This window comes from Giraffa tippelskirchi, chromosome 3 (assembly GCF_054371585.1).
Source record: "Giraffa tippelskirchi isolate mGirTip1 chromosome 3, T2T-mGirTip1v1.2.pri, whole genome shotgun sequence".
NCBI lineage: Eukaryota > Metazoa > Chordata > Mammalia > Artiodactyla > Giraffidae > Giraffa > Giraffa tippelskirchi.
This window is the reverse complement of record NC_137277.1, coordinates 98,895,802-98,922,329: the sequence shown is the minus strand read 5'-3', so window position 1 is coordinate 98,922,329 and position 26,528 is coordinate 98,895,802. Positions and strand designations below refer to the sequence as shown.

Here is a 26,528-nt window from a genome sequence, read left to right as displayed (position 1 = left end):
AAAGACAAATACTGTAAGATACCATTTACATAAGGTACATAAAGTAGTCAAATTTATAAAGATGGAAATTATTAATAGAGTGATGGTTGCCAGGGGCTGGGAGAAGGAGGGAATGAGGAGGTATTGTTTAATGGATATAGAGTTTCAAGATGGGATATTGTATAATGGATATAGAGTTTTGCAAGATGAATTCTGGAGTGGATGTGGATGAGTTCTGGAGTGGTGATGGATGTGCAACATGGATGTACTGAATGCCATTGAACTGTACACTTGAAAATGATTAAGCTGGTGTATAGTTAACCACAATTTTTTTTTTTTTAAGGAGAATGGCTAGGAAAAATGAGATACTGATACTTAGCAAATGATGAGGCCTAAACCAATCTAGTGGTAGTGGGGATGAAAGATTGGAAATAAATGTATATCATAGGAATTTTAGAGGAAGATTCCTCAGGATGTCACGGAGGGATGGGTAAAGTGAGAAGTCCAAAGGAATTCTGAAGTTTCCTACATTTGGCAGCTAGATGTATGTTGTTTGTGTTAACCACGGTATGGAATACAGGAGAAAGAGCACGTGTGAAAAGTAGGATGACAATGAGATCAATTGTAGATGAGTTGATTTTGTGTTATCTGTGTCATGTCCTAAGATAAGAGTTTGAGGTCAAAAGAAAGATATAGTGTATATTTAATGATACTGGAATCACTGATGATAAGTAAGCCTGAGGTTTTCCAACGTCTAAAAGACTTATAACTAAGTTTTTTTTAATGCTATTTTAATGATCCAAATAGTCTCAAGTGAATAGTATGTGTGCCTGTAATTACGATGCATAAGGTACTATTTTTTAAAATGCCATTGCTTTGTAAATAAAGCTCTTCAAGCATGGCAACACAGAAATTACAACAACAATAGGTATACTTAATAGTGAAAAGATTGGAAACCACTACAGACGTAATCCTGGAGTCTATATGAAGATAAGTAAGGAATACAACTTTTATTCCCAGTTCACATAAGGCATTGATCTCTTGTAGTCAAAGCTGGATTACTCCACATTGTAAAAAAAATTCTTTTCCACTTATCTTTCATATAGTAGGACTCTTAACTTACCTTAAGGATTTAGACATATTTTATGCCATCATAGCACCAGTTTCATATTGAAAAACATCAACACCAAAAGCAAGAACTGCAATGAAAATCTTCTACCTGTGGAGGATACTGCATCACATGCTATAAAGTCCTGAATAAATAAAAATAATGGATAAGATAAAATTAAGACTGCATATCTAGATACTAAATCTTCAGCCAGGGTAATTATAAGGCCAGTTTCCTTTCTAACTCCTATTTCAGGAATTAGAATCCTGTTGTACTCTAATGTTTAAAATCATTTGTTTCACATATTTTGTTGTCTGATTGCTTACTGCAGGAAGCTAAAGATAATTTCAGTTCCCTCCTCATGTACAGAAGTGAAGTTAGTGTTTAATATTCTTTTTAATTGATTCCAAAGCAATGAAACTATTTCTAATAAACTAGAATGCATTCATCTCTCATCTTGATATTATTTCATAATGCTGCCAATGTTCAAATTAGTTTTAGAATATTTTGGTGGGAAAAATGCACTCGGATAATGTTCAAAGTAATACAGAAAATCAGTCTTACCAACTTGTAAGGAATTCTATTTGAAGGCCAAAGAGAAGTGAGTTCCAACTGAAGTCTAAGTTTGGTGCCAGTGAGTAAATTACTCTACTTATTTGGTACTGCTTTTCTCACCTGTAAAATGTGTTTGTGTGTGTGTTAGTCACTCAGTCGTGTCTGACTCTTTGCAACCCCATGAACTGTAGCCAGCCAGGCTCCTTTGTCCATGGAATTCTCTAGGCAAGAATACTAGAGTGGGTTGTCATTCTCCTCTCTAGAGGATCTTCCTGACCCAGGAGTTGAACCTGGATCTCCTGCATTGCAGGCAGATTCTTTACCATCTGAGCTACCAGGGAAGCCCCAAATGGGCTATATCCTGGTCTATATGAATGGAGTCAAGTACATTAAATATATTTTTAACAGAATTACTATACATTCTATTACTATAGTCAGACTTTTCCCTTAATTTACCAATATTAACATAGATTTCCAGGATAATTTTTACTGGCTGAATAGAATCTTTTTTTAAGTCACTTCTATACTCAAAACAATTGAGACTTACTATAATGAAGATATTCAGAAAAGCAATATTGAAAAAGGAGTTGTAAACATGTTTGGAGAACTGTAAGAATCACTAGAATGAATACAAACCTTTCAAAGCCTTCCAGTCTCCTTTGTGATCCTGCCATGTAAATGTCTCATTAGCCTTTGGTCATCTAATGACCTTGCTGAGTTTTTCTTTCATCTCAGCACAAGATTTATTTCCAACTGGCTGTAAGCCTTAGGTCTCTCATTCACTACTGATTTCCACCACATTCTTTGATATCCATTACCATGACTATTAGGGCTGTTTTTTTAATTAAAGGACAAGCTATGGAGTTTGCTCAGGAAGAATAGGCCACTCTTAGAAGTCCACTTAACAGTTAAAAAAATTTTTTTTTAATTTCAAGAATGGACTATATACACCTGATAGTATCCCACAATGCTTTTATTTAGTCATCCAAATGAGAACAAGCCAAATGATCTTCATGTGTATGGTCAGGGTAGAGAAAGTACAAATAGATCTCAGATATTAATTTTGCCACTGCCTCTCTGTGGATATAATGTTAAGGTGCAAAATTCTCTTCTAGTGAATGTCCAAAGGATCCAAATCACCTTTTCTTTTAATCCTGCATTTAGCCAATTCATTATCCATCATACTACCAAGGACTGTTTTTGCTACAGTAACTCGTAAGTCTATGTAAGCCCCCCAAATACCTGAGAACTCTTGATATTTTCTACTCACCTCCATTTAGGTGAGCTTTTGCCTGCTCATCTCCTGAATGTTCTGTCTCCTGAATATCACTGGCTGAAAATAAAATGTGGGGCAGTTTTATAGGCCCTAAAAAGCTGACAGAGTTAGATATGGCATCTACATAAAACAAAAACTACAAAAAGTCAAGTCAAAGTTCAAGCTGCTAATCAGATTAGAGAAACTGCTCCATACTCAAAATATGGTATTCAGATTCAAAATCTGTAATAAATTTTTAGTGAAAAATCATCCAAACAAATACTGAATACTGGGTGAGAAGTGTGGGAAGAATTCTTTTCCACTGCTAGGAGAGTAAACTGGTACAGTCATCTGGAGAGTGGTATGACAATAGCATGGAAAGTGAGTGTGCACCTACTTAACAACTCGGGCATTCTCCCCTACGTACAGATCCTAGAGAAACTCTCACAGTCTGTTAACTATTTTTTTTTGTTGCTGTTATCTATTGCCGTGTAACAAATAACTCTCAACTGTGTGGCTTAAAACAATAATAAACATTTATTATTCCACAGTTGCTATGGGTCAGGAATTCAGGAGGGTATCATGGTTTCTTGTGAAGCTGCAGTCCAAATGCTGGCTGGGGCTCCTGTCATTTTGTTTAACTGGAGCTGAAGGATCCTTCTAAGAAACTGCTGTCAAATGGGTTTCACATTGGCATTAGCTGTTCGCTGTCCCAAAGGGCTGCTACGGTGTCCTCACAATACAGTAGATGGCTTTACCAGAAGTAAGTGATCCGAGAGAACAAGGTGGAAACAGCAGTGTATTTATGACCTAGTCTGGGAATTCACATATCACTCTGCCATATTATGTTGGTCACACAGGTGAAACCTGATACAGCATGGGAAGGGATTACACAAGGGCATGAATCATTCAGGACTGTCTAGTTAACAGGCTCGCACACATGGGTCCACAAAAGGCATGTATGACAACACTCACTGTAGTATTATTTGCAATGACAAGAATTGCAGGCAACTTGTGTTTTCATTCTGAGAGAAATCTGAAAGTAAAATGTGGTATATGCCTTGTGATGGAATACCTTGTAGCAATCAAATGTAATGAACTAGATTTATATCTTTTTTCAACTCAAAAGAAACAAAATTAGACAAAAGAATGAGATGTATAGCATAATGCAACTGATACAAGTTTAAAAAACACTGTATATACTTATTTCTTTCCACATTATATATTTTTAAACATGTATGTGTTGCTAAATATATATAAAAAAGGCTGACTGGAAAGACATATGTGGTTGCATATAGGAAAGAAGGAAATTGAAGAGGAGCTGAAGGAATAAGTAAGAAAATCAAAGAAAAGAGGGGGCTTTGCAAGAAAAATGTGAACAGTGTCTCATGAATTGAAGGAAATTGAAGAGGAGCTGAAGGAATAAGTAAGAAAATCAAAGAAAAGAGGGGGCTTTGCAAGAAAAATGTGAACAGTGTCTCATGAATTGAGGAGAGGAATTATTTCAATTCTATGTCGTTGAGGTTTTAAAAAAATTTTGTTAAGGTAGAGTTGTAACGTGGTCCAAGTGGGCCTAAGAGACCTAATTGAGGCAAAATTCCTAATAGGTAATGTTCTACTAGTTTCCTGGTGTTGTATTTTTAATGTCATATTCCTGTGGAAGAAAAATTTCAATTCTCTTAAAATACCTCTCTTATCTCCTTGTTGGAATGAAATTCTTTTTTTTTCCCCCTTTTCTTTTGTTGGCCTTGCTGTGCAGCATTTAGGATCTTAGTTCCTCGACCAGGGATCAAAGTCTTAACCACTTGGACCACCAGAGCAGTTTCTGGAATGCAACTCTCTTAACAGAACACAAACTTCTTTCATTTCTCAAATGCAAATAACCTTGAGAGATAGCCTATAAATACAATTTATACAAAAGAGTAAGTCATTGACATCAGATTTCCTTGTTAAGGATGTGTCTCATGGGAGGCTAAATGAACAGGATTTTAAATTTCTTGAAAAGGTACCGCAGTGGAGAGATGGAAAAGAGAAGGAGCACAGAGGGTGCATTTAAGTACCGATGACAGATCAAATCCCTCATGATTTTGATTAAAACTAGTGCTTTTAACAAAGTTCACTTTAGGATTGAAGCAAGAAAAAGAGATCACCTTACATTTATGGTAATATAGTTTATTTTTAGTTCAAGGTATACCGATAAATAAATTTTCTATTTTGTTTAATTTTCACCATGATTAACAACTAATTAAATATATTAGTTTACTCTCTAGGTGTTGTTTCAAACCGACGACTACTTTTGGAGTTTAGTAGTAGTGGATTCATTGGTTTATCCTTAGGATAAATCAAAATCTAAACTTGGGGGCAGGTCAGTTTTTTATCATTTATAGAGCAATCAGGACTAAAATGGAGAAGGTTCAGGTTAAAGCCTAATTTACCTTAGTGAAAGACGCGTGTACTATAACAATTTTCCCAGAGATCAATTGTGGCCCTTTGGGGACCACAGCCACTACTTCTGCTATTACAGAACAGCTGTTTCTTCTGAGTAACAACAGAAGCTACCAGTCCAAAGTAGACAATATTCACCAAGCTTTCTTTTTTAGGGGTATCTTATTTTTAAAAGAATATTATCACTCTGGAAAAATTGTTCTTTGTGTGAGTGTATTTTATTTCTCATTTGTCTCTCGGACATCAGACATGTTAATATCAAGCCCTTATATGCCATCTAATATAAAGTAATGTAAGCACGTATGATCTTTAAGCATGTATGATCCCTTAGGCAAAACACTCCCATGAAGACAACTCCCCATGGAGCATCTGGCAGCCAATTCTATAAACACAAAAACCACACACTTAATTTACAGCCCCACCTTGTTCTCTGCTCCACATGGTATTTTTGATTGAGCACCAGCTCCTTAAGGCATCATTGTAATATTTGGTTAACAGTAACTGACATATTTACATAATAACAGCTGATTTTCATATAAGCCTTCACAAACAATCTAGGAATTTTAGAAAATGCTCTGTGGCTATGAAGCATTTTAAAGTTTAATATTTCTTTAAAACTCTTCTATTCTCCCTGCACTACTTATTAAAGGCCCTGTACTGAGGACATTATCTAAGGATCACTTCTCCACTAGACTGTAAGCTCCATGAAAGCAGGGCCTATGCCTATCTTGTTCACTGATGATTCGTAAGATCCCAGTAAGGCATCAAATCATATTTCATAAACACTTGAATTTGTGCCTCATGACTTATTATATGAATTTATATGATCAATTTTTCTTGACAACTCGGTTGTATGTTTACAATAGAGACATTTCACCTATCAGAACAAGACCTTAAAAAATATTCTAACCTTTTCATATGGAATGTGTGAAATAAACAATAAAACGTGGTCCAGAGAGGCTCAGAGATAGTGAAAGTCACCTTACATAAGACCGCCTTCCTCCACCCACCCAGTCTTTTGCCGCTCCTCCTTTATGATTCTGTAAAGAGCAAATTTAAATTAACTAGTTTTTTTTTTTAATATTTCCAAGTTCATTAAGAAAAACTAAAAAACTAGTTTGTAAAAGTTTTTATTGTATCCGTGCCACACATAGTAGTGAAAAATAACACTCCTAAAAAAAAGAATGCTACCTTTTCCACAACATTTTATTTTAAATAAAACTTCAAGTACTCTTACATAGGTACAAAAAATTCTGATCTATTTGCCTCCAACAGGCCACCACAACACACAGTAGATAAAACACAGTGGTTACAAATGTCTTGTAAATTTATTTCTGAGGCAAGGCAAATGGGAGGGAAATGTTTCTATGAAAAAATACTGTGTGCTAGGAAATTGTCACAATTTTATTCCACATGGATACAAATGATTATACTTTAATTTAGGCCCTGGTGGCTTAAAATTATATAACAAAATAGAAAAAATGGAAAACTAATATCCCCTACACCCTGTTTCAAAGGCAGGCACTACCAAGATCAAGGAGACGCCACAGTGTTGGTAGAGGATAATTACTGTACAAGCTGTATAGCTATAATTACCTTCAGACTAAAATAAAATGCTACAATCCTTCTAAGGCATAAACAATAATGTCTGCAAACAATATATACACATAATACATATTTAAAACAAGACTTAATATAAACAATAATGAACAGTATATACATGTCAATTTTTCTTCACTGTTTTGAAATACAATTTAACTACACAAGTGATGCAGCAACATATATATATATGTATATATATATAAATGTACTTGTAACTCTACAGTAAAGTTTATTTTTGGTGCTTTTATAGCACATCAGTGTAAACAGTTTAACTTGGCTTTGTTTTATATTTTAAAACATTCCTTGTTGTATTTTCAAGATTTAAAGCAATTTTTCTAGTTCTTCCTTTTCACAGAAAACGAAGATTCTGGATGTGGTTTAATCATAAATAATTCATAAAATTAAATACATTCACTAAAAAATAAACTACAAAGTAAAAAAATGAAAAATAGATATTTATTGAGAGGGAAAGAACCATTTCCCATGTTAGAGCTCTGGTGTTGAATATTCAGTGCGATTTGATATATTTTTAATTGCTATTGCACTATAACACCCTTTCCTTTGAAAATTCTTTGGGTGTGCTTCCCTGTTCTACCTAAATTAGCTGATAAATCACACAAACCCATAACCAAGGGCCTTGGTTGTTGTAGGAGTGAAGCCTTTAAAAATGGTATCATTCTTCTGATACTTTTTTTTCGTGATACTTATTTTAAGGGAAAAAAAGTCATTATGTATGTGCCTTGCACATGTGTGTAAATACAGTTCACATTGCTGGTCTCATTCATCCTTATTTAAAAGGAAAAATAAAGAAAAGATTATTATAACTTCAGCTCACTTTGAAAGTATCTGTCCACTTTTTTTCAAAATACTTTCTCATACTGTGGCCAGCTCTGCCTATATCAGAATCATCTTCATTAAATGTTTCACAGTTGTCAAAAACAAGCCTGACATCTAGAGCAAAAGTTTCAAGGTTTGGATACCTGGAAGGAAACACATGATTAGAGATTGCTTTTGTAGGCTGGTTTCATTCTGCAGACAAAGAAATAGGTTATAAAAGATAAAATGTAAAACTGAAAGCAAAAAGAAAAAAATAGGGCAACTGCTTTTAAATTGATATAAAACATATTATACCATCTTATAAATGGGACATTTAAAAAACTGCAAGTGTTCTGAATGTACAGAATTTAAAGGCAGATTAAATGCAGAACAGACTTCTCTTAAGGATCACGATATATTTCAACAAACTATCATTTTTCTTACATCCAAATTCCTGTTCAACCTGTATCACAATTCTGTTACTGGATTCATTCCAATTGATTTGTTTATTAGCTCTGACCAACTGTATTACTTGTAGTGCCCTATTATTCACATTCAAAAACATTTAGCTTCAGTAAAAATAATATAAATGCACTACGAACATGACATCTGCCCTGTAGCTTTTACATACATCCCAGGGTTGGTCCCTCTGTTTAAGCCTTGCTCCTTTCCCATTTTTCTTCCCTTCAGATACACTCTTGCTCAAACACTGGAGTATGATGATCCAAAACAAGCAAAAAAAGCACGTGCTATCTCTTTACTGGAGATAACATTAGGAACTGCCTTTCAATGAAAAGCACTCAGTGCTTTCTTTGGTAGGATAACCCCAGTTCTCTTTCCCTGTAAGAACCCAGAGAAGAGAACTGAAAGGTGCATGAATATGCCTAAACTTATTAGTAAAGAAGGAGTAGTGCCTTTCAAGCCAACTCAAGCCAAAGCAATAGTATACTAATTGGATACTAAAATAATTTACCCATTAGAAATACATATGGAGCACACACTGAAGCTCTGAGACCTGGTAAAAGTGGAATTATTTATTTGATGAAATACCTTGTACAGTCTTTTCACTTCTACCTTCTAATAAGTGCAACAATGAAAGAGAAAAATTTCTTTATTTGTAATGGGTTCACAGAGCTGTCAGCCCTATGTAACCTCATCTATTTTCCAGTTCTTCTAGGAATTATTATTTTTTAAATTGAGTTGAAATTCACATAACATAAAATTAACCATTTAAAGTAGATAATTAAGGTATTTAGCACACTCAAAACACTGTACTACCTAGGTTCTAGAACATTGTCATCACCCCAAAAGGAACCTCTTAATCCATTAAGTATATACTCTATTCCTTCCTATCCTTATCCCCTGGCAACAATCAACCCTTCCTTCTGTCTCTATACATTTACCTATTCTGGACATTTTACATAAATGCAATCAGGTAACGTGTGGGAATAATTTTTATAAAATATTTTAAAGTTACCTTGAGAAATATTTCTCTCTTTATACTGTTTCTTACTACAAGAAAAGGTTAATGATTAATGCTAGGGAGACAAATCCAGGAGAGAATTCTAGGTGAGACTCTAGTGAAGTAAGTGCAATTCCCACATCTGGGCTCTTCTTTTATGAAAGGGGCAGCCTATGGAACTCAGAAAGATTCATTACAGTAAGGCACTTCCTTCCCTCTGTTCTCTAAGTTTTTTTAGTTTAAAAATTGAAATATTATATGGGTTTGAGTCCCCACCCATTAATTTGGGTTTAATAAAACTACTCGAAGTTGGAAGAGCCTGCATTCTCTGAATTTTGCCTCCCATGTGGCTGACATCACAAACAAGATTATAAAGAACTGCTTCTCTCTGCTTGCCTCTGCTTTGACCTCCTGCATTCACCAGGACCCATTCTCACAAGGGAGCTTTGATTTTGTAGATATTCTGGTAATTCAGTGTTAATGTATAAGCCTGTTTATTTTGAGGTTTAGGTTCATCCTCTATCCAGGAACTGGAGAATTATGGAAGTTAAAGTCAGGAATTAAACACTGGGAAGGTTTTCCTGCATAAGTTTCTGTACTGGTCATGATGACTATAAAGTCCATGCTACCCTCCTTAAAGTCTGAGTATTTTGATAGAAAAACCAAAAGAACTAGTTCATATATAGACAGAAGTTCACGCTATTTGGATTGTATTAGAATACCGGTCCCTTTGGAAATTAAAAAATAATAAAGTGAAATGGATATAATTCTTTAAAAAACTGACAGTTCAGCCTCCAGAGAAATAAACTAGTCATTTGGTCAATCTTGTAAATAATTTGACACATATGAGACAGTCACTGATCTTTGTGAGTTAAGTTCTATGCAACTCTTCTAAATTGAGTGTAGATTATAGGCTACAGAGATTTTAACCAAAAGAATATCCAGGAAGAATACTATAGTGCAATTAAATATATTTTATAGTTTTTTTAAATAAACATTTCCTTCTTTCTCCATATTTTTTAATGACTTTGCTTGAAGTGATGGGCATAGCCTATATACTAAGCTAAACTGGTATGGAGGGTTAAAGGGAGCAGGCAGCATGGAGAATGTAGACGCACAGCTCCTGGCCATTGACACGAAGGGTGCTTTTGTGGGGGCTTGTTTTGTAAGCAAACAGCCTTATTCTTATGGCTCCAAAATGTCTAGAACTAGTGTCCAATGTCCAGAACCAACTAAATGCCACTATCTGACAGCTGCTACTCTGGCAGAAGTCTGAGGCAATCTAGCAAAGATCATTAACTGTGGCCAGAAGTCATTTTGCTCTTTGGATAGGATCACAAAGATAATAGGGTAGAGAAGAGCAGATAATAATATTCTTCCACATTTAATAAACGCATTTTCAGTATTCTCCAACAACCCACAATAAGGCTTTTAATATTTAATATTTCCAGTGATCTTCTATCTCTCCACTGTAATAATCTGAAAATTATTACAGGGTCAATTTTCATTAAAGCCACACGAGATAGTGTCAATGTTCCACTGATATACAATACAAGCTCTAGGTTACATGTTATTTACTTTGGAGGTTTTCTTGATACTTTTCCTTACCTTCCAGGCTGGGTTTAGTGCCCTTCCAATGTCAGAAAGCTTTACTGCACAGCTTTTAAAATATTTAAATAATTTTAATTGATTTGTCTTACATACTCTGCTACCCTGACCAAACACACACATACACACACACACACACACAAACACACACACCTCTCCAAAGGCAGAGCCTATGCCTTTGTTGTTAATTAATGTATTTTTGGCTCACTAGAAAAGTACCCAGCATATACCAAGCATTCAATGGATATTGAACTGAAATGATTTACTTACTGTCCACTACTTAATTTCTCTCTAATTGTGGAAAAATCCATAGGCTTCTTAATAACTTTCTTATAACCAGGAACAAGTTTCAAGTTTACAGGAAGTAGAAAAGGCCATGCATCCTCATGAGTTTCCATTTCAGTAAGGATCATACTAAAGAAAATAATGTCTGAAATCAGTATCTATGCTTTAGAAACATCTATTTTTATTAAAAATTTAGCTTTCCAATCTTTCAAGTAAAAAATGCAAATTAATTTCTTTAAAAAGATATACTATAGCCTTTCATTTCCTATTGATACAAACTGTCAAAAAGTTGTCTTACTATGGTAGGTGATTTCTAAGCAAATAAAATGGGAAGCTGTAAATATATAGTACATGAGAACTGAAATAATACCTGCAAAGAGCTAGGTCCTTGGAGTCATCTCTTTTAGGTTTCTTAACAGAAGTAAAACTTTCTTGCTTTGATAAGTTAATAGAATTGTTTTCCTCCATTTTTCTTTTTTTCAGGTCTTTGACTCCTCTTTTCAGTGAACTGCTTGTTGATGCAGAGTCTTCATCTTCAGTATCCCCTGTTAAAGTCATTTTCTTGCCTTTTTTTGACTCACTCTTTTTCCCTTTGACATGAAGTTTTTTGATTTTTAGGGTTTGGCCACTTGCCTTTAATTTAAAAAAAAGGAAATGAGGTGTAAGCAAAATAACTGTTGAGAGGCCTTTTATTATTTTATGTTATGAAAGTCTGACAGGGCAAACATAAAGAATATTATCTCTGATCTAGAAGGTTGATAATTTCAAGAGAAATCTATGAATTTTTTTCTCTATAATATGAGGCAAAAAATCTAATAAAGCATGAACAATTTATTTTAGGAGTTCTTAAAATCTGATGATGTTGATCACATGGTAGTCAATCTTTGGTACTACAGAACTTAGCAGCACTGTTTCTTAGTCTAGGTCACTAACAGCATGACTTTAAAGATACAAAGTACTACTTTTTGGAGCACAATATAATTAAGAACAAAGATGAATATAAACAAAAATACAGATCTTATTAATAAGCAAGTTGAAGAGATAATTTAAAAAGCTATACCAAAACAAGGAAAATAGCTCATGAAGTGTTAAACAGAGAAGTCCTTTGTAAGCAATCAAATACACTGGAAATTGATACTTCTTTCTACTAATAGATAAAGAAAAAAGGCATTTTCTACGAGGATAGAGTTCCACAAAGTTGTGGTTACCAGGTATCAACAAAGCAGAGGCGAAAGAAGAGAAAAAATGTCGGTATTTGAGGACAACAATAAATAGTATAAAAGAGATTATATTTGGAATCAAAGAACATGAATTATAGCTATGGCTCTGTCAGTTACTAGCCATGGAACTTTGTACAAAAATATCTGTTAGTCCCCATTATCTCACTTGTAAAATAAAAAAGACATGCCACACAATTGGTAGCCATTCTAGCTCTAAAATTGTATGAAAAAAAAAAAAAAAAAAAAAAAGCTCAACATGACCTTATGCAGTCTCACTACAATTTGCAGGCAGCACACTGATATAATGATTAAGCTCCTTCCTATGCCTCAATTTAGAAATAGGGAAATAAATCTGTATTTTCAGACTTAAATGTTACAATAAATATAATAGATCACTGATGAATATCAGTGCAAAGATACTGGTGATGTATGGCTTTTGTTTTAATTTTCCAGGATAGTTTGTCCTCTTTTAGAAAATGATCTCCTCTCTTAACCAGATAATTAAGAAATCGTAGACTTAAAACTTAGAGTCAGATGTCAATCTAGCGATAGTTTAAAGCTAGATATATTCTTGGAATGAATTTGGCTGAAAAACATTTTTTTGGAGTATTTCATATCAATTTCTTTGAGGATTTCAGGACCTCTTCTACAATTATTTTGAAAAAATAGCTTTTAATCAAGCAATTAAAAGTATTTGGTTCTCTATTGGTAAGGTAAAAGTATAGTTAAAGAGATATTTTAATTGGCTAAAATAATAAGACAAACCATAAATCTAACACCTTCCCTATACCATATCAAAGAATCACTACCTCTTGAAACTGGAATAAAATTAAAATGTTTTACTAAGTCTCTTCTGCATTTAGTTTATTAATTTTTATTCACTAAAATCTGATTGAGTTTTAATATTATGCCTTGGAAATTTTCAGCACTAGAAAAACAGAAAAAGAAAGCTTAATTCATGAGGAAAAGGTCTGTTTAATGAAGATTAAGTTAGACTGAGTAACTGTGTTACTTAAAAAGAGAAAAAGCTCAGGAATAATGGGGCAAAATTTCTAGTTCCTATGTAAACTAAAATATTACTTGGGATCATATTCTAACAAATTAATACTCATAGTAAGAAAACATGAAATTTAAATCCACAGAAATAAGACTCTTGTGATGTTTTAAAAAGACAATGGAGCCTCTCTATTTCTTTGATAAATGATGTTTATCACGCTTACCTCATTGGATTACGTACACACATATACTTTTACAAGCAGCTTTTATACAGAGCCTCTATTACCAGATGTCTGTGTTCTTGCACAGACTCCCCACCTTCCCCACCCTTTCCGTCTTATCAGAGTCCAAATCCAAAGAGAAACTTTAGTAAGTCTTAAGCAGAATCTATCAGATTACACACATACAAGGGCCCATTTCTGTTACATTTGTGTATTTATATATCAGAAGTTGTGAACTGGTGGTTCACAGACTATAAACAGCCCACAGAATGTGTTGTGGTTTAGCTCATAATGCTTATATAAATTCTGAATTTGTTGCCAATATTTAACATTTGCGAGACTATGCATAAAATCCATAATCTTGAAATACTAGTCGATCCTGGAACACTGGGCCCACATGTCTCCATGATAACAATTTGCCAGAGTTGAGTAATGACTGTTACATAAAAAATAGGGGCACGACTTGCTTCCTATTTGCTACAGTCTCGCCTGACGCTTTTGTGTTATTTGGCTTTTTAGGCGCTGGAATTTAGAATTTCTTATGTGTGTATATGATTGTGTATATATATATGTATATATACACACACAAGTCTTTAATTCTGTGACAGAGAGAATATATATATATCTTTAATATAGTGTATGTATGTGTGTGTGTGTATATATATACACACACTGGTATGAAAACACACATATATACAGACTAAAAACACTTAGTCACAATGATGTATACAGAAATAGCCATTTGAGAGCAAATTGTATAGTATAAATATTTGAAAATAACTGAATTACTGGAATGGTTTTTAAAACCTTAACTTAAAAAATCTATATATATCACAATTAAATGGTTATAGTATTTCTATTGCTATAAGAAGCATGGGCTTCCCGGTGGATCAGATGGTAAAGAATCTGCCTGGAATGCAGGAGACCTGGGTTCAATCCCTGGGTCAGGAAGATCCCATGGAGAAGGGAATGGCTACTCACTCCAGTACCCTTGCCTGGAGAGTTCCATGGACAGAGGAGTCTGGCGGGGTTGCGAAGAGTTGGACATGACTGGGTGACTAACATATAATACATCACTTTTAAAAGACAATAGAAAGGGAATTCCCTGGTGGTCCAGTGGTTAAGACTCTGTGCTTTCTCTGCTGTGGGCCTGGGTGCAATCCTTGGCTGGGGAACTAAGATTCCACAGGCCTCACAGCATGGCCAAGAAACAAACAAACAAAAAACCCCAAAACAAAACAGGGCAGAGACTTAGAAAGCTGCATTTACACAGGAGTGCTTGGATAGGATTACAGACCTCTAGTCTGGTACTGAAATGACAGACATCAGAATGCTAATTTAAGCGAACTGACAGAAAACAAAACATCTTATAGCCTACAGATGGTACCCCGAGGCCTGAAAACACTGATTTGTTAGTAATTCCCCAAGTAGTAGAGAAATTTTCTTTAACTTGACAGTTTGAAACTAAAAGATAATTTATGTACAACCAATGAAGATTATTATTAAACTACATTTAACTCTATATGACAAAATGATCAAGCAATGAGAAATAAAAAAGCAATTATTAGTGAATATCATGCCATGTGAGACTTCTGCTATTTTGTAAACATAATATATAAATATAAAATATAATAAAGTATGAATATAAATATATCACAGAATTTTTTGAAGTTATAAAAACCTTCAAACACACAAGCATATCTGATTCTCACAAATCCTCACAAAGCAGATACTATTCCATTTTACAGACATAACTTTGAAGTTAAGAAAAGTACTCCAATATTTATAGATCTGGGAAGTGAGAAAAACCAGCAAAGGAGACTGAAAAGGAGCAAAGGCAGGAAGAATACCAGATGAGCATGGTATCCTAGAAGACAAGTGAAGACAGGATTTCAAGGAGGAGGGAAAGTTCCACTTTATCAAATGTAAATATTAAGCTAGATGATCTGTGCAGTAGTCACTGGACTGAGCAACGTGGAAATCACTTGTGGGCACTGTAAGAGCAATTTTGGAGAAGTTGTGTAGGTAAAAATATGACTGGAATGAGTTTAAGAGTAAATCGGAGGAGAGAAATTGGAGAGAACCATAACAGAAAACTTTTCAGCAAAGGGAAGGGGAGAAATTGGGGAAGTGGATCAAGGGAGAAGTGAGGCTAAAAGAGAGTTTTTGTTTAGCTTTTGTAAGATGGGAGAAATCGTATCATGTTAGTAGTCTGATAAGAAAGAACCCAGTACAGAAGTAGAAGTTGATAATGCAGGAGAAGACAGAACTGCTGGAGGTGTTCCTCATTCTCCTAAGGAGGTGAGATGGGGATGGGATCTGAAGCACAAGTTGGGTAATTGGCTTGGCTAGTGGCACAAGCAGTTCGTGACAACAGGAGGGAAGGTAGAGGACGCTAGCCCAGATATAGAAAGTATGGTAGGTGTGATGGATTCTTGTGATATTTTCTTCTGATGGCTTCCATTTTCATAGTGAACTGAGAGTAATATCATCAGCTGAGACTGAGAATAGAGGAGACAGTAAATTATCAGGCACTATTAAAGTTCCTCTTAGCCTTAAATTTAAAAGGCTGGGTGTTTTCTTCAGTCACATTCAAGACACCTTTGTATCTGAATATTAAGTTACTAGAGAAGCCAGAGAATTGGATTAACCAGAATGATGGTTTTACCAAGTGAGAGAGAGGAACAGAAGCTAAGGGTAGATGCTGTGACTACAGGAGCAAAAAGAAGACATGAAGGTGGAGAGGGACAGTGAGAAGGTCTTAAGATAAATGAACTGAAGGTCCTGATGAGATCAAAGAATTATTGGAGTAGGAGTGCTAGAGAGAGTGAATGGAAAGAAAGGAGGCAGTGGATAGATGGACATTTGAAACTGAGTTTATGAAGAGGTGGCAGTTACTGGTAACAATTAAGTCAAGAGAGTAAACATGGAAGAGAGTGAGACAAAGAAAACCTAACAGTGAGTCTGGGCCTCAATACATTCTAACCCTTTCACACTTACATTGTAACTCTAAAATTCATCTCCTTCTACTTTATCTTATTCCTTTTCCTTAATCAATTAGTATGAGAGTTCATAGGTTTCCAATTTATATGTGACTGGAAAGTGACTTCCCAGGTGGTGCTAGTGGTAAAGAATGCCTGCCAATGCAGGAGACATAAGAGACATGGGTTCAATTCCTGGGTCGGAAAGATCCCCTGGAGGAGAGCATGGCAACCTACTCGGGTATTCTTGCCTGGAGAATCCCATGGACAGAGGAGACTGGTGGACTACAGTCCACAGGGTTGCACAGAGTTGGACATGATTGAAGCGACTTAGCACACACTTGGAAAGTGACTTTAAATACATATGCTTAATACCATATGATCAAGCAATTATACTCTTAGGTATATAACCAAAAAGAGTGAAAACATTTCATACAAAACTTGTATATGACTATTTATAGCAGCATTACTCATAAAAGTCAAAACGTAGAAACAACGCAAAAGTCTATCAACTGAACAGATAAACAAAATGTAGTCTATCCATATAATGAAATATCATCTGACTTTAAAATGAAGTGCTGAAACATAGATGAGCCTTGAAAATATTATGCTAAGTGAAAGAAAAAAGCCACATATTATATGATTTAATATATCTGTAATGACCAGAATTGGCAAATTCATAGAGATAGGAAGCAGATTGGTTGCCAAAGGCTGAGAAGAGAAGGGGAATTGGAAGTGAATGCTAATGGGTATTAGGATTCTTTAGGGAGGTCATGAAGATGTTCTGGAATTTGATAGTGGTGATGATTGTACAATTTTGTGAATATATTATACATCACTGAATTGTACACTTTAAAGTGAATTTTACCGTGTATGAATTGTATCTCAAAAATCCGTATAAAATGCTTCATTTTGACTGGCAGTTTAAAACTTTTAAATATTAATACTACTAAAAAATACTAAAATTTATATAGAATCACAAAAGGCCCAGAATTACCAAAGCAATCCTGAGGAAAAAAGAAGAAAGCTGGAGGTATAACCTTTCCAGCCTTCAGAAAATACTATTAGGTTGGTGCAGAGGCAGTTGTGGTTTTGGCATTGTTGAAATTTGCTGTTTGATATTGGAGTACATTCTTAATTAATGTGGTTATGTTATATATCATTTTAATGTGCATTTCTTGCTTTTTTTTTTGCTAATGGACTTATTACTTGCTGTTTATATTTATTTTGGACTATTTAAATGATGCTAGACAAAAAGCAAATTTTAGCTATTTTCTTATTTGAGTTCAAAATGGGTTATAAAGCAGTGGAGATAACTTGCAACATCAGCAACACATTCAGCCCAGGAACTGCTAATGAACATACAGTGCATTGGCAGTGCAGGAAGTTTTGCAAAAAGACAAAAGCCTTGAAAATGAGGGGTGTAATGGCCAGCCATTGGAAGTTGACAATGACCAATCCAGAGCAATCATCAAAGCTGATCTGCTTACAACTACACAAGAAGTTTGCTCAACATCTACCATTTTATGGTCATTCCGCATTTGAAGCAAACTGGAAAGGTGAAAAAAGCTCGATAAGTGGGTGCCTCATGAGCTGACTTAAAAATCAAAAAAATTTAAAGTGTCATCTTCTCTTATTCTACGCAACAACAATAAACCATTTCTCAATCAGATTGTGACATGTGACAGAAACTGGATTTTACAGGACAACCAGTGATGACCAGTTCACCAAAGAAGCTCCGAAGAAAGTCCCAAAACCAAACTTGCAACAAAAAAAGGTCGTGGTCACTGTTTGGTGGTGTCTGATTCACTACAGGTTTCTGAATCCTGGCTAAACCATTACATCTGAGAAGTATGCTCAGCAAATCAATGAGATGCACCGAAACTGTAACACTTGCAGCTGCATCAGTCAACAGAAAGCGTCCATTCTTCTCCACGACAACCCCCAACCACACGTCACACAACCAACACTTCAAAAGTTGAATGAATTGGGCTACAAAGTTTTGCCTCATCTTCCATTTTCACCTCTTAACTTAATTTTATTAACTTAATTTTCATCTCTTAACAACCGACTACTACTTCTTCAAGCATCTCTTGACAACTTTTTGCAGGGAAAACGCTTCCACAACCAACAGGAGGCAGAAAATGCTTTCCAAGAGTTTGTCAAATCCTGAAGCACAGATTTTTACACTACAGGAATAAACCAACTTATTTCTCATTGGCAAAATGTGTTGATTGTAATGATTCCTATTTTGATGAATAAAAATGTGTTTGAACCTAGTATGATTTAAAATTCACAGTCAAAACGGTAATTACTTTTGCACCAATCTACTACAAAGCTACAGTAATCAAAACTGTGGTATTAGCACAAAGATATATAGATCAATGGAACAGAACAGAGAGCCTAGAAATAAACCCATACACCTATAGTCAATTAATCTAAACAAAGGAGGCAAGAATATACAATGGAGAAAGAACAGTTTCTTCAGTAATTGGTGTTGGAAAAGCTGGACAGCTACAAGTAACCAATGAAATCACAACACTCCCTCACACCATATATAAAAATGAACTCAAAATAGTTTAAGACCTAAATATAAGACATGACACATAAAACTAGAAGAGAACATACACAAAATATTCTTGAACATAAATCATAGCAATATTTTCTTAGTCCAGTTTTCCAAGGCAAAAGAAAAAAAGCAAAAATCAGTCAGTGTCACTCTTAGTCACTCAGTTGTGCCTGACTCTTTGCGATCCCATGGACTGTAGCTTGCCAGGTTCCTCTGTCCATGGAATTCTCCAAGCAATAACACTGGAGTGGGTTGCCATTTCCTTCTCCAGGGGATGTTCCTAACCCAAGGATCAAACCCCACTCTCCCTCATTGCAGGCAGACTTTTTACCATATGAGCCATCAGGGAAGCCCTAAAAGCAAAAATAAATGCGACTTAATCGAACTTGAAAGCTTTTCCACAGCAAAGGAAAACAACAACAAAACAAAAAGACCTACCAGACTGGGAGAAAATATTTGCAAACAATATTAACTGACAAGGGGTTAATAACCAAAGTACACAAACAGCTCATACAACTCAATATCAAAACCACAAACAACCCAGTCAAAAAATGGGCAGAAGTCCTAAATAGATATTTTCCAAATAAGACAAACATAGATGACTGACAGGCATGTGAAAAGACGGTCAGGTCAGTTCAGTTCAGTCACTCAGTCGTGTCTGACTCTTTGCGACCCCATGAACCACAGCACGCCAGGCCTCCATGTCCATCATCAACTCCCGGAGTCCATCCAAACCCATGTCCATTGAGTCGGTGATGCCATCCAACTATCTCATCTTCTGTCATCCCCTTCTCCTCCTGCCCTCAATCTTTCCCAGCATCAGGGTCTTTTCAAATGAGTCAGCTCTTCACATCTGGTGGCCAAAGTATTGGAGTTTCAGGTTCAACATCAGTCCTTCCAATGAACACCAAGGACTGACCTCCTTTAGGATGGACTGGTTGGATCTCCTTGCAGTCCAAGGGACTCTCAAGAGTCTTCTCCAACACCACAGTTCAAAAGCATCAATTCTTCAGTGCTCAGCTTTCTTTATAGTCCAACTCTCACATCCATACATGACCACTGGAAAAACCATAGCTTTGACTAGACGGACCTTTGTTGACAAAGTGATCTCTCTGCTTTTTAATATGCTGTCTAGGTTAGTCATAACTTTCCTTCCAAGGAGTAAGCATCTTTTAATTTCATGGCTGCAGTCACCATCTGCAGTGATTTTGGAGCCCAGAAAAATAAAGTCAGCTATGTTTCTACTGTTTCCCCATCTATTTGCCATGAAGTGATGGGACCAGATGCCATGATCTTAGTTTTCTGAATGTTGAGCTTTAAGCCAACTTTTTCACTCTCCTCTTTCACTTTCATCAAGAGGCTCTTTAGTTCTTCTTCACTTTCTGCCATAAGGGTGGTGTCATCTGCATATTTGAGGTTATTGATATTTCTCCCGGCAATCTTGATTCCAGCTTGTGTTTCTTCCAGCCCAGTGTTTCTCATGATGTACTCTGCATATACGTTAAATAAGCAGGGTGATAATGTACAGCCTTGATGTACCCCTTTTCCTATTTGGAACCAGTCTGTTGTTCCATGTCCAGTTTTAACTGTTGCTTCCCGACCTGCATACAGGATTCTCAAGAGGCAGGTCAGGTGGTCTGGTATTCCCATCTCTTGAAGAATTTTCCACAGTTCATTGTGATCCACACAGTCAAAGGCTTTGGCATAGTCAATAAAGCAGAAATAGATGTTTTTCTGGAATTCTCTTGCTTTTTCGATGATCCAGCGGATGTTGGCAATTTGATCTCTGGTTCCTCTACCTTTTCTAAAACCGGCTCGAACATCTGGAAGTTCACAGTTCATGTATTGCTGAAGCCTGGCTTGGAGAATTTTGAGCATTACTTTACTAGCGTGTGAGATGAGTGCAACTGTGTGGTAGTTTGGTCATTCTTTGGCATTGCCTTTCTTTGGGATTGGAATGAAAACTGACCTTTTCCAGTCCTGTGGCCACTGCTGAGTTTTCCAAATTTGCTGACATATTGAGTGCAGAACTTTCACAGCATCATCTTTCAGGATTTGAAATAGCTCAACTGGAATCCCATCACCTCTACTAGCTTTGTTCGTAGTGATGTTTCCTAAGGCTCACTTGACTTCACATTCCAGGATGTCTGGCTCTAGGTGAGTGATCACACCATCGTGATTATTTGGGTCATGAAGATCTTTTTTGTACAGTTCTTCTGTGTATTCTTGCCACCTCTTCTTAATATCCTCTGCTTCTGTTAGGTCCATATCATTTCTGTCCTTTATTGTGCCCATCTTTGCATGAAATGGTCCCTTGGTATCTCTAATTTCCTTATTGCCAAATTCAGACTGAAATTGAAGAAAGTGGGGAAAACCACTAGACCATTCAGGTATGACCTAAATCAAATTCCTTGTGACTATACAGTCGAAGTGAGAAATAGATTTAGGGGACTAGATCTGATAGACAGAGTGCCTGATGAACTATGGATGGAGGTTCGTGACATTGTACAGGAGACAGGAATCAAGACCATCCCCAAGAAAAAGAAATGCAAAAAAGCAAAATGGCTGTCTGAGGAGGCCTTACAAATAGCTGTGAAAAGAAGAGAAGTGAAAAGCAAAGGAGAAAAGGAAAGATATACCCATTTGAATGCAGAGTTCCAAAAAATAGCAAAGAGAGATAAGAAAGCATTCCTCAGTGATCAACGCAAAAAAATAGGGAAAACAACAGAATGGGAAAGACAAGAGATCTCTTCAAGAAAATCAGAGATACCAAGGGAACATTTCATGCAAAGATGGGCTCCTAAAGGACAGAAATGGTAGGGACCTAACAGAAGCAGAAGATATTAGGAAGAGTTGGAAATAATACCAGAAGAACTGTACAAAAAAGATCTTTATTAGAAAAACATACATCAAAACCACAATTAGTATTACCTCATACCAGTTAGAATGGCTATCATCAAAAAGTCTATACATAATAAGTGCTGGAGAGGGTGTGGAGAAAAGGGAACCCTCCTACTCTGTTGATGAGAATGTAAATTGGTATAGCTACTATGGAAACGAGTATGAAGCTTCCTTAAAAAAAATAAAAATAGAGCTGCATATGATCCAGATATCCTACTCCTGAGCATAAACCTGGAAAAGATGAAAACTCTTAGTTTAAAAAGATACATGCACCTTAATGTTCATAGCAACAGTATTTACAATAGCCAAGACATGGAAACAATTCAAGTGCACATCAAACAGACAACTGGTTTGAGAAGATGTGGTAAACATACATATCAGACTGTTACTCAGTCATAAAAGAGAATGAAATGTTGCCATTTGCAGCAACATGGATGAACCTAGAAATTATTATACTAAGTGAAGTCAGACAATTATTTTATCACTTATATGTGGAATCTAAAAAATAATACAAATGAATCTTTATATAAACATGAAACAGACTTACAGGCATAGAAAACAAACTTATGGTTACCAAAGAGGAAAGATAGAGGCGGTAAATTAGGGGTACAGGATTAACAGATACAAACTACTATACATAAAATAGATAAGCAACAAGGATTTACTATTTAGCAAAGGAAGTATATTCAAAATCTCCTAATAACCTATAATGGAAAGTAACTTGAAAAATATATATATGTAACTGAATCACTTTGCTGTATAATAAAAAAAATAAGTTTTAGATCAGTCTTACCTTAGCAATGCAAGCTGGACAAAACCAATCCCCATCTGGTATAGTTGTAATCTTGGGTCTATGGCAGTATGTATGACAGCCTTTGTCACAGCCATCACAAAGGAGGAGTAGTTCTTCATTATCTCCCTTTCGACAGATCTGGCAGTACTATAATACATGAAAAATCATTTAAAATTAAGACTCGGCTATGAATGATAGTTATTGGGATATTAAACACACCATAATTCCTAATTCATATTAGTAATGAACATTCCGCTTGCTAACAAATAAACAGTAGCCATACACATCTATGTATCTCTCGTTACACAGATATGGACCACATGACGGGGTGAGCAGTTCAATTGGGGTAAATGCACATTTCAAGTACACTGCAAAAAACAAAGCTAGAGGTTGAATGCCTGCACACACTTCAGAAGCATGTACACATTAACATATGAAATAATTAACATGACATTAGAGCACATAAAGCAATGAATAGCTTTAATACATGGCATTTAATTTTTTAATATATTTCATTGTTTGCTTATCTTAGCATCCTCATGATATCCTGAGAAAGAAATAAGTAAGAGTTAGAGTAATTTTTAAGATCAAAATTAGGAAACTTGTATTAGTATCAGAATCATAAATAATAATAATAAGATGTCCCTATATTTTGACTATGTCTAAACCAGGAAACTTCAAAAATCAACCCAAATCATCCTCATGATATCCTGAGAAAGAAATAAGTAAGAGTTAGAGTAATTTTTAAGGTCAGAATTAGGAAACTTGTATTAGTATCAGCATCATAAATAATAATAATAAGATGTCCTTATGTTTGGACTATGTCTAAACCAGGAAACTTCAAAAATCAACCCAAATCAAACGAGTGTCACAAATGTAGAAAACGGATCCTACAAAATGATTTCTAAGGGAAAAAAACTGTTACCATAAATTAAAGAATTTAGAGGTCATTATTTACTTTCTAGGAGTAAAAATAATTTCTTCTCTGTGGAAAAACTTCTAATACCATTAAGAACTTTAAAATCTATAGAGAGAAGATTTTTTTCTCATGCACACATTTTCTGTATAACAAGTTTCACAAAGCAAAGAAGGAAGATTAGACAAGTAAAAACTTCACAGATGGCTTTAAAGAACATATGTACTAACATTATATTTTGACATTTAATTTTTATTTCCAGTAGCAGTAGAAAATGTCCTGTAATCAATATTCAAAAACTGAAAACATTACTATTATAATTTTGTACATCAACTATATTTCAATTTAAAATAATTAAAACATTTAAATTATAAATCATTTATACTAATTTTAAGTTATGTATTTAAATACTTTTAAAACCAAAAAAGCTTAATTGTTCAAATTTAATTTGTTCAATTTCAAGAAAACATTATATCTTAATCTGGGAAGGTCTAAAATAGTCTTTCATAACTCAACATGTACACCAATGATAGCTTAAGAATCTTACCAAAAGAGCAGATACATGCTATTCACCTTAATAAATAGCTATCAAATATATGTAATATACATGTAAAACTAAAATTGGCATGGGTACTAGAAGAGAAAGCAGTAGAGTTTAATATTTGACAGTAAGTATTTATTTTATGACCTTTCCTAATAACCATATCACTAAATACTTTAATATGGTGCTATTTCTCCATATCTGAGTTATTTCTTTAAAACTTCTATTATAAGAATATTCATTGAGAATAACATTTTGAAGGTTATATTTAAATCCCTATAATGACAAAATTTAAAAATCAGGTTCATGAACATTAAGTAAGTTCTCACGATCTTCTACGATAGGTAAAAATACTAAAAAATCCGTCTTACATCTCACATTTATGATTTTAAAATTATTTTCTGACACTTATTAAGAAAGGGTAACATATATTGAACTTATAACATTTTTGGAAAATCACAGTAATAGCTCATGATGTGTTAGAGGATTTTGGTTTTAACTACTTTACTACCACAATAAAAACAAAACAGTGAATGCCACAGTGGATGTTGCTGACTGCTTAACATTAATAACAACAGAAAGTAGATAGTGGACTGAGAAGTACCTAAAGGCAAATTATGGCAGCTCTTTCTTTCCTAGTAAGCTTGGTTCCTGGCAAAGAGGCTATTTCTAAAGATATTGAGCACTTTAACTTTCTGATACAGCTTATGAGGATTCTTATAGGTCCTGTTATATTTCTAATTAAAGGTTACAAAGAGCTCATTAATCTTTGAATAAAAAACTCTGCCTTCTTTATAAAGAAGTGGGTTTTTTTTTTTAGCAAATATAGTATTATTAAACATTAAAAAAGAAATGAAAATTGAGAGATGGAGTTAAATAATGATGGATGCATATTAATTTATTAATAACAATGGAAAAGGAATTTGAAAAACTGAAATAAAACTTAAGATGGCAGAAAGTAACTATACTAATATAAAGGCAGATTTTGGTACAAGTTTTGGGTTTCTGTGTATAGGTTATATATAAATTGTAGATTCATTATTCTATGGACATTTTAGAAAGAAGTGAAAAACCATAGAAGAAATCAAATTTATTTGTATACAATGAATAGTCTTGAGTAGTCTAGGCATAGAGGTAAAAAGGAAGGAGACAATGCTAACTATTTAAGGAGCACTTCTTTTCTTTGGGGAACAACTATTTAAATAAAGGAATTTTACCCTTATTCATGAAAACAAAACTCAAGAGTGTTTGAATTTTAAAGCTAATCAGCAATTCAAAAGCAACGGTTAAAATAATTCAAAAAAGTCAACATATAAAAGATATTTCTATAATAAATAAAAGGAAAAGGGACACATATATGATTTAAAATAAATATATCTCTGGAAAATGTAAGAAATACAGCTTTTATTTTGAACATATAGCATTTGTTGCCTAGTACAAAGTAGAGGCCACCATGTGATAACTAACTGGGCTTGAACAAAGAAGGTAAAGAAAGAGTTTTAACTGTTAGAGGAAAGACTAAAATATCTATCCTTAATTCCAGCAATATCAAACACTTTATCAAAAGTGCATAAAGGAAGAGGTCTCTGTTTATTTCGTTTACTTATCTAAGTATTTTTAGCATTAAAAAAAGAAAATTGGTACAAATATAAAGACATTTCAGGAATGCAGTGAATGTATATAGCAGGTAATGTTAGCAACTGGAATGTTTACAAGATTGAAAGAGCCTTCAAAACATTTAGCTTAACAATTATTATGTTGACAAAATGCAGAAGACAACTTCAGTTGGAGCTACAAACAATATTCAAAGGAGAGAAAAAGAAGATCTTAAAAACAAAAGATGACATTTGATAGAGTCCTTCAAAAAGCTCAAAATAAGGAGGAAAGTATCAAATTATACAGTATTTAAAAATTAAGCAAATTCTCAAGTACAGCATACATTATTTTGACAATAAAGTATAACTAAGAAATATCTGAAGATTGGAAAAAAACAGGACAAAGTAAATCAGTTATAGTATTTCTTAAATAAAAACACTTACAACTTTCATAATTGATTTTTCCCATGCTATTGATTTCTGTAACTGCTGAATGCACAGAGCTACCTGTGCAGCACTGCGAGCTTCTGATAATGCCCTTCTCCATACCCTGAGCCCTGGAGCAATATCCTCTTCAATTCTGCATTGAAATATAGAAAAATTAAGTAGGTCATGTCCACATTTATGGTTACTGAATGTGAAACAATCATCACACTGAAAGCCAAGCAATGACAAAAACA

At 34.7% G+C, this 26,528-nt stretch overlaps 1 protein-coding gene across 8 annotated transcripts in view; it reads right to left on the bottom strand.

Annotated features, from left to right (window-relative positions):
* Positions 1–1,102: 1,102 nt before the first annotated feature.
* Positions 1,103–26,528, bottom strand: part of BAZ2B (bromodomain adjacent to zinc finger domain 2B) — a 414,086-nt gene continuing 388,660 nt past the window's right edge. For 7 of the 8 annotated variants that reach the window (XM_081582779.1, XM_081582781.1, XM_081582783.1 and 4 more), the window contains 5 exons: positions 26,293–26,428; positions 22,797–22,943; positions 11,486–11,748; positions 11,101–11,244; positions 7,652–7,924 (listed from right to left, as the gene is read on the bottom strand). In XM_081582779.1, the coding sequence (XP_081438905.1) occupies positions 7,771–7,924; positions 11,101–11,244; positions 11,486–11,748; positions 22,797–22,943; positions 26,293–26,428 (844 nt within the window). In that variant the 3' untranslated portion in view covers positions 7,652–7,770. Of the gene's footprint in view, positions 1,233–2,912; positions 2,976–4,585; positions 4,795–7,651; positions 7,925–11,100; positions 11,245–11,485; positions 11,749–22,796; positions 22,944–26,292; positions 26,429–26,528 lie in introns of those variants that run through there. The other variant, XM_081582778.1, reaches the window with a different exon arrangement.